Source organism: Cetorhinus maximus, chromosome 5, assembly GCF_964194155.1.
Source record: "Cetorhinus maximus chromosome 5, sCetMax3.hap1.1, whole genome shotgun sequence".
Lineage (NCBI taxonomy): Eukaryota > Metazoa > Chordata > Chondrichthyes > Lamniformes > Cetorhinidae > Cetorhinus > Cetorhinus maximus.
Genome location: NC_135883.1, coordinates 100,476,172 through 100,492,099, shown reverse-complemented (window position 1 = coordinate 100,492,099; position 15,928 = coordinate 100,476,172). Strand labels below are relative to the sequence as shown.

The window sequence follows — 15,928 nt, the reverse complement described above, 5'->3', positions numbered from 1 at the left end:
GTCACATGAGGGGACATGTTTAAATAAATTTTTAAATCATTTCTTTAATTATTTGAATGTCCATTCAATCTCCCGGAAGCAGCTCCGTGCCTCAGGGAGATTGCTGCCATCTTCGCTGGCCCCGACACTCCCTCCTCCTCCCGCCCGCACAGGTAGTGCTGAGCGCTACTGGCCGTGTATTACGCTGGGCAGGCCTTAATTGGCTCGCCTGCGTAAAATGGCGGCACGGAGCCGTTCGCGGGCTGCGATCAGCTCCGCGCCTACTCCCACCCAGCCTGGCCGCCATAGGAAAAATCCTGCCCATAGTTCTGTCGTGTGCAATAATTACATCAAGAAACTTCCAGTAGGGCTGGAAATTAAACGGCTGAAAACTTGGGGATGATTGAATGTTGGCAACGAAAATTATTGGTCCACAATAACAGTATCCCAGAAAGTGAAAACTTGTTTACCTTCAACAAAGAAGTTCCTTTACAAGGTGGTTGATGAAAAGTTTCAGAATGCAAGTTCCAGATTGTGAAGCATTGAGCTGAATTCGACAGCTCATTCATGAGGCTAATCGTCCTTTCAGGGCCAATTTTGGTTGGTTCTGCTAGTGGTCCAGTGGTTGCTGATAGGAACATGATTATTGCTCCATTCTCCATGCACCATGTTTTGCAACACCTAAGCTTCAACTTGAACCTCAAATGGGAATTTAGCTGATGAGTGCCAATCTCCCATCGCTGACATTAACATTATGAGGCCTAGTTCATTATAATGAACCTGCACATTTCCCCATTTATGGATTGTGTTTTTTTCTATAATTTCTATAAAACCTTGACCAACCTTAGCCTTGCTGAGTAATCCCTCCCAGTGCTTTTTGTCATTATACTTTGTTGTTGCTGGCAGTTAAATTGCATTGTACAAAGTGGCGAGGGTGGACATTTCTTTTAGAGTTCTGGTCATACTACATGATTTAGATCAAGAAGAATAGTTGATAAATGGCCAGCAAATGTAGGTGCAACAACGCCTGATGTATTTGATCTGCATCCGCTTTACCTATAGTCTGCATATATAGACCCTTCACATGTGCCTAGGTTTCAGGGGAAACCATTTCCATCATGCAAGGAGACCAAGCCCAACCTTTGCATCCATGGTGCTGATCACACTGAGGAACCGCCTAACAACCTAAGCGACTGCTGGCAGTTACTCAGCCTCCACCAACTAGAAAATGCGCCACCTAGCTTTGATTCAATGTTCATGTCTGTGCAATGTTTGATTTAGTACCTTCCAGACGTTTGAAACTAAAGTGTGTGTCATGCTTTATGGGGCCCTACAGTTAAGTATCTGGAAAAATTGAGGAAGAGTTTCATCGTGCTCCTGATACCATCAAACGTCTTCAATGTGAAGCCAGATATGGAAGACTTGCAGGACTTGATCAGTAACTTCCTTCTATGCATCTGTGCTTTTACAAGAGGGTTAGGCTTTAAATAGCACCATCCTACTTTGATGTACCTTCTGCAATACAACCTCCAGCTCCTCATCTTCAAAGAAGCATGTTGCCAAATGTTTCTAGTGTGTCATGTTTAGATGAATTTCCTACGAATATCCCTTTGAAGGCAAGTTCCAGTCCTTTAAGAGCAGCTGTTACACTGGATTTCCTGTACCTCAGCATAAGTGTGCTGCTACGAGCTAAGGTTCCTGCCCGTATTATCTGCATGTTGGTCTCCTATTCAAAGTGGGGGGGAAAAGACTCCCATTGGATCTTTTTTCTTTTATGGGATGTGGGTGTCAGGCTGGTATTGTCCATCCCTAATTTCCCATGAACATTGCTGTGGGGTCTGGAGTCACATGTAGGCCTTCCCTGGTGAACCTGATGGGTTTTTATGACAATCAACAATAGTTTCATTATCATTAGGACTGAGACTAGCATTATGGGCAGGATCTTCCCCCCCATCTGGGGGGGGTTGTGCGGGAACAGGTGTGAGCGGGCGGGTTCCTGATCGGTGTCCCCAGTTGGGGGTGCACCGCCATTTTACGTGGGCAAACCAATTAAGGCCTGCCCTGAGTGACGTCCACCAGGGAGTGCTTGGTGGGGAGATTCCCTGAGCCGGGAATGTGCTCATTCGCGCATGCGTGCGTAAGAGCGTACAGATCTCCCTGAGGCAAAGTGCTGTCTCAGGGAGATCGGCTCAGGTTTGAAAATTTCCATAAAGAACAGGAAAAAAATTACTGACATGTCCACTCATGTGCCTCTGTCACATGAACTGGGACATGTCAATTTCTTTTATTTAAACATTTTATAAACATTTTAATACCCTCATGAAACCTCATCCCACCCACGGATGAGGTTTCATGTGTTTTCAGAAGCCCACTTGGGCTCCCGGCCTGCCCGCCAATGTTGGACGGGCAGGTCCATTAACCATGTTAATTACTTTTTTATTGGCCTTAATAGGCCTTTGACAGTTCTGAAAATCTAAATGATGTGGGATGATATCAGGATGCATGCCCAATGTCACCCCACAGGCCCTGCCCCCTGAACAGAAGATTCTGCCCTATATTCCAGATTTATTAATTGAATTTAAATTCTACCAGCTGCTATGATGGGATTTGAACCCATCCCCCTAGAGCATTAGCCTGGGTGTCTGGCTTACTAGTCCAGTGATCTTAACACTGTGCCACTGCCACTGCCTCACCACTAATTTGAGACAGTCTGCAGTGTTGGTCAACCTCTTTATTGCCAGAGTTCCAAATTTGGGCTTCAGTTTTTTAAATTATTAAGAAAAATATAAATGGTGGTCTAGACAATGGATAACCATTTTTGGTAATGTCATGCTGTCTCTGAGGAGTTCTGTAGATATTTGTTTTCTGAATAGGTTAATTGATACAATCAGTAAACAATATGAAGTGTAAAGGCCCTATCCTTGGCCTCTTTAGTAACCATAGATAGGTTTTAATTTCTTTAAAAATGAGAAAAAATCATTAGAGTAAATTATTCTCTTACTGCTGTGCCCCTGACCTCTAAACCTTTTCAAGGAAAGATGCTGCAGCTCCTATACATGGTGAAACTGGAGAAATGCGTTTAGATATTTTTTTGCTCTGAATTAGCTAGGGATGCTGAGCCTAGTGTAGCCTTGTGCAGAGTAGAAAGTTTTCTGTTTATGTTTTATAATTATTTTATCCTCCCCTAAGTCACACCTCAGAAATTTTCTCAGGCCCAGCAGGCGATCAGGGAGCCACTAGTACACAGTGAGATGGAGCGAGTGGGCGCCATCAGATGTGTGGTCCATGTGGGGTCTAGACACAGCTTCTGACCTGATTAATCCTCTTGCAATAGGTGCTTTGGGATCCTCATGCTGGCACTGCTGTCAGCCAGCCACTACCACTCCTTCTGCCTGACCCTCTGCTCTGACAGGTATCCAATATGTGCCAATAGTGACATGCCATATACTAACTATTTTTATATAAGTGAATCTTTCCCTGACTCTGGAAAACAGGTGCATCCTGGTGCTGATACTGGATGCTAGTCTTCAATACCCTATTCAGTATGCCCAACGGATGATAATCCTTTAGCTCCTCAATGCATTATATCCTTATAATCTGTAAACATTGCTAGTTAACCAGCAGGACAAGATGCTGTTTACTCATCATGAATGGATGCACACTCTTTAAGGGTGCCACATTAGGAACCATAGGCAAAGAAAGAATGCAACCAAGCTAATGACTATCATAATGCTCAACTTCTATACTGTCCCACTGATTGTCATTCATGCAGGCACACCCACTGAAGGCAGCCGCAGTATTCTGGTCAATTGAAGTTATACCTGTGAAAATTTGTTCTCTTCACAGAAAGGGAGGAACAAAATGAGTTAGGAACTGGTACCTACCAATATAACCACAAATCACAATATCCTGCAGCATAAGCACCGCATATTCTAAACACTTGTATAGGTACCTGCATTCTGGGAGTTTAGTTAGTGAGTTTGTAGAGGAAATTCAGGTGAGACACAGTTCAAAGCCGAGGAGCAGCAAGTGTTGTTGATGTTACAGGGCCAGGCACTTTCTGAGTCACGTTCCCACATAATTACCGATCATACTGCAGTAGTTGGGCACAGAAGTGAAGCATAGTTCTGTTGCTTACATAGAAAGTGTTGTCATGGCAACACCAGTGACATCTGCAATGACACAAACCATAATAGTATATGCCTCATAAATTCTCTGATTGGTGCAAGAGGCTTTGGGATCAAAACTGCAACAAGCATTTCTTGCCTGTATTAGAATGATTAAGAACATTCTTACGCAAGGGATTTCCGAGTGGTTTCTTCTGCCCTGTGTGGAGTGGCAGTTGCAGGCTTCTTGTTGCTGTGCACCAACAATGATTTTCCATCCAACAAATTTTAACGGCGGGAAGAATACAGGACAGTGAAGGAAGACCAAGGCTAAGGATAAGGCTCCTCCTGTGACCGTGCCTTGTTTAATAGCCATCTGTCCCCACCAGAAAATTTTGGCCTCATTTTTGCATTCAAATGCATTCAATGTGCTCAAAAATGATCAGCGATCATTTGAAATCAAATGTTCTAAATTGGAAGGGGTTTTTTGTGCAGTCCCGTTTTTGACATCAAAAGCACTCAAAGGCATCGGCAAAGGCCTTAGAGACATCAAAATTAAGCACTTAAAGGCATCAAATGTGCTCAAAGGCATCAAATATTCTCATTGACATCACATACAACCTAATGCGTTGAAAATCACAAGGAAATTAATTACTGAAATAATATCTGAATGTATTAAGTTGTTTCATTTAGAAAACATGCAGGATGAAGCAGTGTGAGTCTTGGCGTCCCTGGTGTCTCCCTTTTCTTCCCGCCCTTATCTGCTCTCAGGGTTCCCTGGTGCGTCCCCCACCCTGGCTCCCACCACCCCCCCCCACCTGCCGATCTCCTCCCAGCAGCCCAGCTCCCCCACCACCCTGATGACTCTCCTCTCCACTCTCCATCCACCGCACCCCCACCCCCAATCCAATCACTCTCTGCTCTCCCCGTTCCTCCCCCCGATGGATGGTACTGAACATTGCGGCTGGTAAGCTGCACTAGTTATAGATTATGAAGAAAAACATCAAACTAGGTTGTCAAAACATATATTTTAAAACAGGGTCTGCTTTTTCTAAAGTTAGCTCAGTTCTAGGATGTTTGAAGCCATAGAAATTCAGAAATATGGAGGATTGTATGTTTAGCAGTGTAAATCTGGTTTAATTTCTCAAATGCCTGTCAGGGACCTCTCAATCATGAAATAGACCAGTCACCCTTTAAAGTTCTAATTGATACACAAAGGGTGCACATGTGAAAAAACGCGTGAAACTTAGTCAAATTTTGCTGTGATCGTTATTTCTTAAGATTTTGCTTAGGAACAAATTCTTAAGATCAGTTTTGGCATCAGAATGATTAAGGGAAGCAATTTTGCAAATGTTTGAGGGCAATTGATGACAACGATGTCAGTTGGTCACTGCCTGTGATGTCAAATGATGGCTAAATGATTGCTTTAGAGTGCAGTTGATGTAAGATGAGTGCAAATGAATGCTATTGAATGCAATGACATTGATGGCAAATTATGTCAAAAATTTCTGGGTGGGGTGGGATTTAATGGCAAGCCTCAAGTAATAGAACCTTCTGCACCAGTGGAGCTGTTCTGAAATTCTTACCCAACTGATCAGTCTAAATATTCCCAATTATCTGCTGAATGCATGAGTTCTGTAGGCATGCTCTGCTGTTAGATAAAGGTGACATATATAGTTGCAGTGGGTATCCAAGATCTACTTTCAGAAACCTTCCAAAACAGTGCTGTTTCAGAAATGGGAACTTTGCCTTAAAAGAAAGCTCCCGGAGAAATGGGAAAGGACCTGGATTATTCTCCATGTTGGCATTCACATACTAGCTATGTGTTAACGAGGTAACATTCGGGTCTATTTTTGCATGGAATGGGATTGTGCACAGGGGCAGCATAGGCATGCTCAGTGATTCCATGCACATTTGGGGAGGTAACACTGTGGTAAAAATGTATGCTTCTACCTTGCTGATGCTGAATTGAATGTATTTGGTGATGGAATAAGGTATTTGTGATCTCAGTGATGCAAACTGGCAGCCCCCCTAGCAGTTGGCTGTAATGAATGGAAGTTCAGCGTTGTGGTAATTTTCATTGGCACTGATCTATATTAGTGAGTTGGATGAAGGGACTGACTGCATTGTAGCCACGTTTGCTGCCGATACAAAGATAGGTAGAAAGGGGAGTTGTGAGGACGATACAAAGAGTCTGCAAAGGGATATAGATAGGTTAAGTGAGTGGGGAAAAGTTTGGCAAATGGAGTATAATATGGGAAATGTAAGTTTCCCACTTTGGCAGAAAGTGTAGACAAGCAGCATATTATTTGAATGGAGAGAGACTACTGAATGTTGCAGTACAAAGGGATCTGGGTGTCCTTGCACATGAATCAAAAGAAGTCAGCATGCAGGTAGAGCAAATAATTAGGAAAGCAAGCAGAATGATGGCCTTTATTGAAAGGGGGATGGAGTATGAAAGGAGGGAAGTCTTGTTATAACTGCACAGGGCGTTGGTGAGACCATACCTATAATACTGTGTACAGTTTAAGTCATCTTATTTAAGGAGGGATATACTTGCATTGGAAACAGTTCAGACAAGGTTCACTAGGTTGATTTCTGGGATGAAGGGATTTGTTTTATGAGGAAAGGTTGAGCAGGTTGGGCCTATACTCATTGGAGTTTAGAAAAATGAGAGTTGATCTTCTTCAAACGTAGTATTCTGAGGGAGCTTGACAGGGTAGACTTCCAGATGATGTTTCCTCTTGTGGGGGAATCTAGAACTAGGGAGCATAGTTTAAAAATAAGGGGGTCTCCTATTATGATGGATATAAGGAGGAATTTCTTCTCTCAAAGGGAGGTTAGTCATTGGAATTCCAGAGAGCAGTGGAGGCTGGGTCATTCAATATATTTAAGGCTGAGTTAGATGGATTTTTGATCTACAAAGGAGTCAAGGGTTATGGGGAGAAGACAGAAAAGTGGAGTTAAGGCCACGATCAGAACAACCATGATCTTATTGAGTGGCAGAGCAGGCCCGAGGGGCCAAATGGCCTACTCCTGCTTCTATTTCTTATGTTCTTATGGTGCCATTGGATGTGTCTGCATGTTTTCTTAAAGGAGATATATCATCTATTGTCATCCTGCTGAACTGTAGCCCCATTAAGCATTGCTCCTCTGAGAATTCCGGTAACTCAAAAAGGGACTTGGAGACATACCTATATCACACACTATCTTCTCCTTTGCTTCCTCCCCTAATAAATGATGCCGGTAGCCCATTGAATTCTGTGACCTCCTGAATGGAAACAAAATGCTTCCACATCATTCTGAGATGGTGCTCTACCACCAGTGAAACAAAACTATTTTCAGCCACTCCTGCTGCAGCAATTTTAAATCTGGTTTGTACCAGATCACACATGCAAAATGTGAGGCAGGGAGTTGCATTCAAGATTTTCAAATGTTGATTATCAGTTTGCAAAGTTGAACCATTACATACAAAATTTCCATTATTAAGTTACACACCAGACTCGTGCAGGAAAGCAGTGATTAAAGTGTGAAAAATTAATGTTATGGTTTAGTACAGGAATTTCTAATGCCTCAGAAACTCTAATGCCTCCATGCATATTAGCATGTTCCAGATTTGTCTGTTGCATGAGGAAGATGGAACTGCCTGCTCCAGCAGTGGGTGCTGGCAAGGGACAGTCATTCAGATTAGAAATTGGGGAGCATTCCTGGCCCCTCCATTTTACTCTCTTGTTCCTTTGTCAGCCAGTCTCCCATTTTGATAGATACCCACCCCTCCATGATTCCAATAATCGCGAACGGACATGCAGCAGTCCTTGTGCGTAAGTAAGTCCCTTTTCTTCTTTGGAGAGATGTCAGGGCAGAGAACAGGCTGAAGACTGTCAAATTGCTATTTTAGGAAAGCAACCAAAAGGCCCTAACCATGGGGTTCAGCGAGTCCAATGGTAGACATTTGTCTTCCACACCTAGACACTAGGGGCTGGGTTTTGTGGGCACCATGGTACACACAGTTAAAAAGCCAGTGGGGAGCAGCCAATGACCTTGATGGCTGGCCCACAGTAATTTAACACTGGGAGCAGCATTAAATGGTTTAAGGTGAGACTTCTATCCCTCTCAGAGGCCCAACCACTTCCTATCCAGCACCACCTTGCTCCACTTGGCTGAACTTGTTCTCACATTGAACAATTCCATTCACTTCCTCCAAATAAAAAGTGTTGCTATGCAACTTGCATGGGTCCTCACTATGCCTGCCTTTTTGTAAGAAATGTGGAACATTCTGTTCCAATCCTACTCTAGTCCCTTCCCTCACCTCGTTTTATGGTACATTGATGATTGTATCAACACCATTTTGTGCTCTCGCTCTGAATTGGAAAATTTGATTAACTTTGCTTTCAGTTTTCACCTTTCTCTAACCTGCACATGGTTCATCTCCAGCCCTTTCCTTCCGTCCCGTTATTTGATTTACTTGATTTCTTTGTCTCCATTTCTGGGAATAGGCTATCAACCAAGATCCACTATAAGCTCACTGACTCCCACAGCTATCTCAACTACACTTCCTCACATCCCACTTCTAAGGACGGCAAGGGAATACACAATGAATGGTAGGACCCTAGGATGTACAGAAGATCAGAGGAACCTTGGTGTACATGTCCATAGATCCCCGAAGGCAGCAGCACAGGTAGATAAGGTGGTTAAGAAGGCATATGGGATTCTTGCCTTTATTAGCTGAGGCATAGAATATAAGAGCAGGAGGTTATGTTGGAGCTGTATAAAACACTAGTTAGGCCACAGTTGGAGTACTGTGTATAGTTCTGGTCGCTACACTATAGGAAGGATGTGAAACAAAAATAGAAAATGCTGGAAAAACTCAGTGAGTCTGAGTCATATGTACTCGAAACGTCAACTCTGCTTCTCTCTCCACAGATACTGTCAGACCTGCTGAGGTTTTCCAGAATTTTCTGTTTTTGTTTCAGATTTCCTGCATCCACAGTATTTTGCTTTTATCTATAGGAAGGATGTGATTGCACTGGAGAGGGTGCAGAGGAGATTCACCAGGATGTTGCCTGGACTGGAGCGTTGCAGCTATGAAGAGAGACTAGATAGGCTAGGGTTGTTTTCCTTAGAGCAGAGAAGGCTGAGGGGGAACCTGACAGAGATATACAAAATTATGAGGGGCAGAGATAGGTAGATAGGAAGAAACTTGTCCCCCAAGTGGAGATGTTATCATTAACCAGCGGGCATAGATTTAAGGTAAGGCAGGAGGTTTAGCGGGGATTTGAGGAAAACAATTTTCACCCAGAGGGTGGTTAGAATCTGGAACTGACTGCCTGAGGAGGTGGTAGAGGCAGGAACCCTCACATCATTTAGGAAGTATTTAGATGAGTACTTGAAATGCCATAGCGTACAGGGCTATGGGCCAACTGCTGGAAAATGGGATTAGAAGACAGGTGCTTGATGGCTAGCACGGATACGATGAGCTGCAGGGACTGTTCCTGTGCTGTACAACTCTATGGGCAGAATTTCACGGGCAGGGGCAGTCTTGAAGCTGTCCGCCGCCCACGATTGAGGTCGGAAGGCAATTTCACGCTGGTGGGCCAATTAAAGCCCGCCCAGCGTGAAACACGAGTGGCAGCGCTTGGCGCTGCCTGTGCGGGCGGGGGAGGGAGTGCGAGCAGGGCGAGCACGATTTCGCGCATATGCGTGAGTGAGTGCCTCGTAATCTCCCTGAGGCACAGAGCTGGCTGCAGGAGAGGAAGAGTTTAAAAAAAAAAGAAATAGGTAATGTGATAAAACATGTCAAATCATGTGACTGTCACATGAGTACGGACATGTTATTAATTAAATTTTACATTTGTTATTTTGTTTTCATTTGCTTTAGGAAACCTCATACTGCCCGTGGATGAGGTTTCCTTAAAAATTGCAAAGGCCGCTTGACCTTTTTGCCTGCCCATCAACTGTAAGGTTGGACGGGCAGCGAAAAATTCCATTTATTTGACCCTTTAATGGCCTTAACAGGCCTTTTAATTGTCGGCCGGAATCGGCAATGCGCCCGCCGAATGAAACATCGCGCAACTGAGCATTGACATGGGGACACTCGCCCGATGTCAGTGTGCGTCATTTTACTCTTGAGTGGGTCGGGTGCGAGCCTGCCCGCTGAGCTAACAATTTTGCCCTATGACTCTGTTCCCTACTACTAGTTTCTCCGTTGCATCTGTTCATACGATGACACCTTCCATACCAGTGCTTCAGCTATGTCTTCCTTTTTCCTCAGTCGAAGACTCTCCCCCACCATGGGGCCCACAGGGCCCTCGACCTTGTCCATTCTACTTCATGCACTTCTGCTCTCCTTCCTTTCCCATCCTCCCAGAACCATAATATGATTGCCCTTGTCCTTCCCTTTCACTTCACCAGCCTTCATATTTAATGGATCATCCTCGCTATTTCTGCCACATCCAATGTGATGCCATCACCAAACACACCTTCCTCTCTCTTCACCTTTCAGCATTTCTAAGGGACAGCTTCCTCCATGACATTCTGGCACCCCAAATAGACCTTCCCTTTCCTATGGCATGTTTCCATGCAAACACTGGAGATGCAGTACCTGCCCTTTTACCTCCTCCTTTCTCACTGCCCACGGCCCCAAACACTTCTTCCAGGTGAAACAGTGATTTACTGGGTGACTTCTTTGCGGAAAACCGCCATGCAGTCTGTAAGTGTAACCTCGGTCTTCCAGTTGCCTGTTCTTTCAGTTCTCCACCTTGCTCCCACTCTGACCTTTCTGTCCTTGGCCTGCCACAGTTTCCCAATGAAGCTTAACGCAAGATCAAGGAACCACGCCTTGTCTTTTGGCTTGGCACTCTACAGCATTCTGGACTCAACATTGAGCTCAACAATTTTACATCATAACCTTTGCCTTCATTTTGTTTCATGTGTTTTTTCCTCGCTTCTCTCTTATTGCCTTTTCTTTGCATTTGGACGGCAGCTGCCCTACTATGCACAGCTCCTCGAGCCACATTTTTTATTTCTTTACTTGTCCCATTCCCACTGACTTTGGTTTTGCACCATGAAACCTTTAATCATTTAATGTCTCCTGCCCCGTACCCTATAACAGATCTTCCCTTTTGTTCTTCTTTCCACTCCACCTCTTTCACTTGCTCAAAACCTATTGCATTTCTAAGGGCAGGATCTTCCAGTTGGCCAGCGGGGGCGGGGCCCACTCGCCGATGCCTAAAATGACGCGGGATGACGCCAGGTGGAACTCCTGACGTCACCCCGCTTAATTTCAATTTTCAGGTCGGTGGGGGCGCAACCAAGTCAGCTGCACGCCCACAAACCTGTCAACAGCCTATTGAGGCCATTGAAAAAGTAATTAAAATCATTAATGGACCTGCCCGTCCAACCTTAAGGTTGGTGGGCAGGCCGGGAGCCCTGGTGGGCTTCAGAAAAAGCATGAAACCTTATCCACGGGTGGGATGAGGGTATTTAAAATTTTAATAAAGGTTTCAGTTAAAGTTATGGACACGTCCCAACTCATGTGACAGTGTCATGAGGGGACATGTCAGGGAAATTTTTCTATCATTTTTATTGCAAATTTTAATTCAGAGCCAATCGCCCTGAGACAGCGCCCGACTTCCCCCCCCAACGGGGGGAAAATTTTTCCTTAACTCTTTGCAGTTCTGATGAAAGGTTAAAGACCTGAACCATTAACTTTGTTTCTCTCTCCACAGATACCACCAGACCTGCTGAGTATTTCCAGCATTTTCTGTTTGTATTTCAGATTTCCAGAAACTGCAGTAATTTGCTCTTGTGCCAGCAATTCAGTTTCAATTAAATAGTCCAATTAACAATTGCAGACCATAATTTCTAGCCTCTTTTATTGTGGATGGCAGCTGTTGGTAATGATTCTGCTCTCCCCATTTACAGCTTGGCTAGACACATCTTTTGTATTTTTTTACTTGCGCCATTACCATTCCCCTTTTGCCTTGCACCATTATCCCTTTTGACATTTAATTTCTCCTGCCTTTTACCTGATCATAGACCTGCCCTTTTGTCCTCCCCTGCCCCTTTCCCTGCTTCTGTACTTGCTTTAATCCTAACTTTACAAAAGCAAAATTCCGCGGATGCTGGAAAACTGAAATAAAAACAGAAAAAAAAACTCAGAGTTCTGATGGAAGGTCATTGCCCTGAAACGTTAACTCTGTTTCTCTTTCTCACAGATGCTGCCAGACCTGCTGAGTATTTCCAGCATTTGCTGTATTTTGTTTTTATTTGTTAATTAAATAGATATGTTTTCATTTTAGACGACGACTTCTCTGGAGAAGAAGAGGAGATGCATTCCTTCAGATGTGAACAAAGTGGTCTGTAAAAAGTTCTTTTTATATATATATATTCTTGTTTCCATGTATTTCACAGAATTATATTGTACCATCCATATTTTAAGTTTGTTTAGTAGTAGAATTGAATTAAATTGTTGGCATCAGAATTTTACTTCACCCTTTTAAGGAGCTGGGAATGTAGCTGGGCTTCACTTCCATCTTGTTTTGTCCAACCATTGACCCTATCCCAAACCACGGGGACATAGTCATTTATATACATGACATGGACAGTCAGCACCTGTATAGGTGCCACTGAGGTGACGGGTGAGGTGTTGGAAATTGGAACAGTCTCTGCCAATCTGAGAGGAGGACCCAATGCCCAGGAAGAGCAGAAGAAATATAGTGAAGTATTAGTTTTGGCCTGTCATGAAGTTATGGAGCAGGATTTTAAAGGTAACAGATCCCTCTGTGATTAATTTCTTCACTTCATTCCTAGACCTATATCTCCTCTCTGTATAAGCCCCGCTAGATCTGTCAGGTAGCAAACTGGGCAGAGCCGCAGTGTAAATTCAGTCATGCCACCCTATGTGTCCCCAAAGCTGACTGTGGATATAACAGTGGCTGCTCTAACACCTCCTTCCCCGCATTGACTGTAATTTATGGCAGTTCTTTTATTATTCATTCTTGAGATGTGAGCATTGCTGACAAGACCAGAATTTATTGCCTGTCCCTAAGTGCCCTTGAGCACGTGGTGCTGAGCCGCCTACAACTCAATCACTTGCTAGGTCATTTCAGAGGGCAGTTAGGAGACAATCACATTACTGTGGGTCTGGGGTCACATGTAGGCCAGACCAGATAAGGACGGCAGCTTTCCTTCCCTAAAGAATATTAGTGAACCAGATGGGTTTTTGCAACAAATCGGTAGTTTCATAACCATTATTAATAAGTAAAGTATTTTATTCCAAATTTATAAATTAATTGAATTTAAATTTCCCCCAGCTGCCCATGGTAGGATTTGACCTCATCTCCGGACGTCTAGATTACCCGTCCAGTAACATTAACACCATTCTGCCATGGAGTGGAAACCTGGCAGATCAGGCTCCTTGGCCAAATTATAGCCTCAGGGCCAGAAACTGTTCTCCCCTGAATTTTGGGCGCATAGTGCACAGCCATTTCTGGACAGTTATTATTTTAGGGCTTGCATTATCTTGGCTTGCATGACACAGCTGCAAATGCAGTTTTGGTTCAGCTACATTTCAGACCTTTGGAAATAAAACCAGATCACAAATAAATTAGAACACTGAAGCATTTCCCTGGTGCCTTTCACTGGATCCTGTCATACTATCTCCACATCAAGTAAATGCCGCTTTTCCAAAATTTGTTTTGTCTTCCTTAGAAGTTTGCAAGAATAATTTCATACACTTCAGATTTCATGGAAGCAATTTTATTCAGCTCAGATCACTGGAAAGGACTTTCTTGTCACATACCCGTTTCACCACACATTTCTCAACCACAATAACTCCAAGACTGCGGGCTGGATTTTCCCAGGCCCATGACGGCGAGCTTAGAGGGGGAGGGGGAGGGGGCGGGAAATAGTGGAGAGCCATGTGGGATGGCTCCCGATGCATTGCTGCTGCTGGAGTACGTTCCCAGATTCATATTGGAAACAGGATCAGCTGCCTGCTCCATAGCCATTTAACTGCCAATTAGGGTAGTTAAATTTCCAATTAGGGATGATTTTGTGGCAGCGCCGGAACTTTCCCGCTGGCGGAGAGGCCCCTGCTGTGTGCTGAGGCTGCCAGCTCATTCGAGGTGGCCTTCCTGTGGCAGTCCCTGGAGCTTCTGGAGGCAGAGACTCCGTACTCCAGCGTTGGAATCACAATGATAAAAGACTGCAGTCAGGGCAGCATCCAGTCCTGCAGAAGGGTTTCCCCTCCATCCCGATGGCCCTAGTGGCTTTGAAATCTTCATTACAGCCCTTTTCTGTTGGTTAACGAAGCTGCCTCCATGTTGAGACACCCTCGCGATCCATGATCTGCCTTAGCAATGCCAACCTTTCCCTATGGGGCTACAGAGGTGCTAGAGCTCATTAGGAGCCCACCCTCTTTCCTTAGTAGGACAGTGAGCGCGGAGGCAGCCATTTCGGAGGACACTTCCCAGAAGATTGCATTGCTGGTCTTGCTGTCAGCAAGTGTGGGCTCGAGAGCCCCTTTTGGTCCCGATGTCGGGGTCCCTGGAGTCTGCTGGGAAATCCAGCCCCATGTGTCAGTTCACATTGAAAATAAAGTTTGCCATTTGTGGCTGGGAAATGGTTAACTCAGGCATAGGCCTTATTTTGACGAATTATGATGGAAGCTTTTTTTTTTAGAACTGTCTTCAAAGAGCTCTCACTGACTCATGAGACCATGGAAGACATAATTTACGGTAGTCCGTTCCTACTTCCAACAACAACAGTAAACTGGCTGAGATAACCAGTGTCTACAAAACACCAGTACCTGAAATGGGTGAAAGTCATAGCAGTTCCTGCCAAACTGCAAAATGTATTTTCCAGACAACCTTACCTCACAGAAAACATTTAAAATATGGTGACCGTGTTGAAAACAAAATCGACCCTCAATGCAAGATTGTGTTATTCTGTAAGTTAACATCAGCTCCTCAAAGTTAAGCTGCTTTATGCAGAAAACTAATTACTATACTCAGGAATACGTTAATGTCTGGGTTCATTTTAACACAATTGAAAACAGCTGTTCTTTCTAATCTGGCCATGTGTTTTTTTTTGACAAAAATGACTTGCTGCACTGTCCTTATAGCAGAATGAAGCTTTGAGAGGAATGCTTTCTTTTTAAAGTAATCTCCCAATGTCTGCGGGCAAATGAAAGGAAAAAAAAATGTGCACTGCCTTTAAAAAGAAAGGTTAAAATTTCCCGCCCCTGTGTAACGCACCAACTCATCTTTCTTTCATTTTGAGAGTGTTCCAGTGCTATCGATGGCAGGGTAAAATAGAATGAGCCACTCCTTATCAGCGTAGGTGGAACTTAAACCCAAGGCCCAGGGACTAAGCAGCAGTGGCAGAATTTTACGCTGGCCCGCCGACAGGTTTGAAGGTGGGAGGGTAAGTGTAAAATTCCTCGGATGAGCTTCCCGCTGGGTTCCCACCCACCCCGACCCCTCTGCAATTTTACACTGGGACGGACTAGGTCTTCCCCGGCCCGCCCGCCTGCCCTTACCCCAGTTGAGGCCCTTAAGTGACCATTTATTGACCACTTAAGGACCGTTACCTGCTCAGCCTCAATCTTTAGGCTGGCAGGAAGAGTTCCGGGGTATGCGGGAAGCCCAAAAATAATTGCGTTCAGCCCTCGGGCAGGAAGGGAGACGGCACCTCCATCAGTAGCCCCATTTTAATATCGGGTACTCCGCTGGTATCCCCCCCTCCCCCCACCACCAAAGTCCGGTAACCTCAGGACATCACCTCACCCCTCCCGGCCTCCCAGCCAACACCCCAATCCCCACTGTCCAACCCCCAGGCCT

General features: G+C 44.5%; 1 protein-coding gene across 4 annotated transcripts in view; it reads left to right on the top strand.

Annotated features, from left to right (window-relative positions):
- Positions 1-15,928, top strand: part of scara3 (scavenger receptor class A, member 3) — a 53,517-nt gene that overhangs the window by 9,274 nt on the left and 28,315 nt on the right. For all 4 annotated transcript variants that reach the window (XM_078542252.1, XM_078542251.1, XM_078542250.1 and 1 more), the window contains exon 3: positions 12,386-12,442. In XM_078542252.1, coding sequence (XP_078398378.1) covers positions 12,386-12,442 — 57 coding nt within the window. The remainder of the gene's footprint in view (positions 1-12,385; positions 12,443-15,928) is intronic.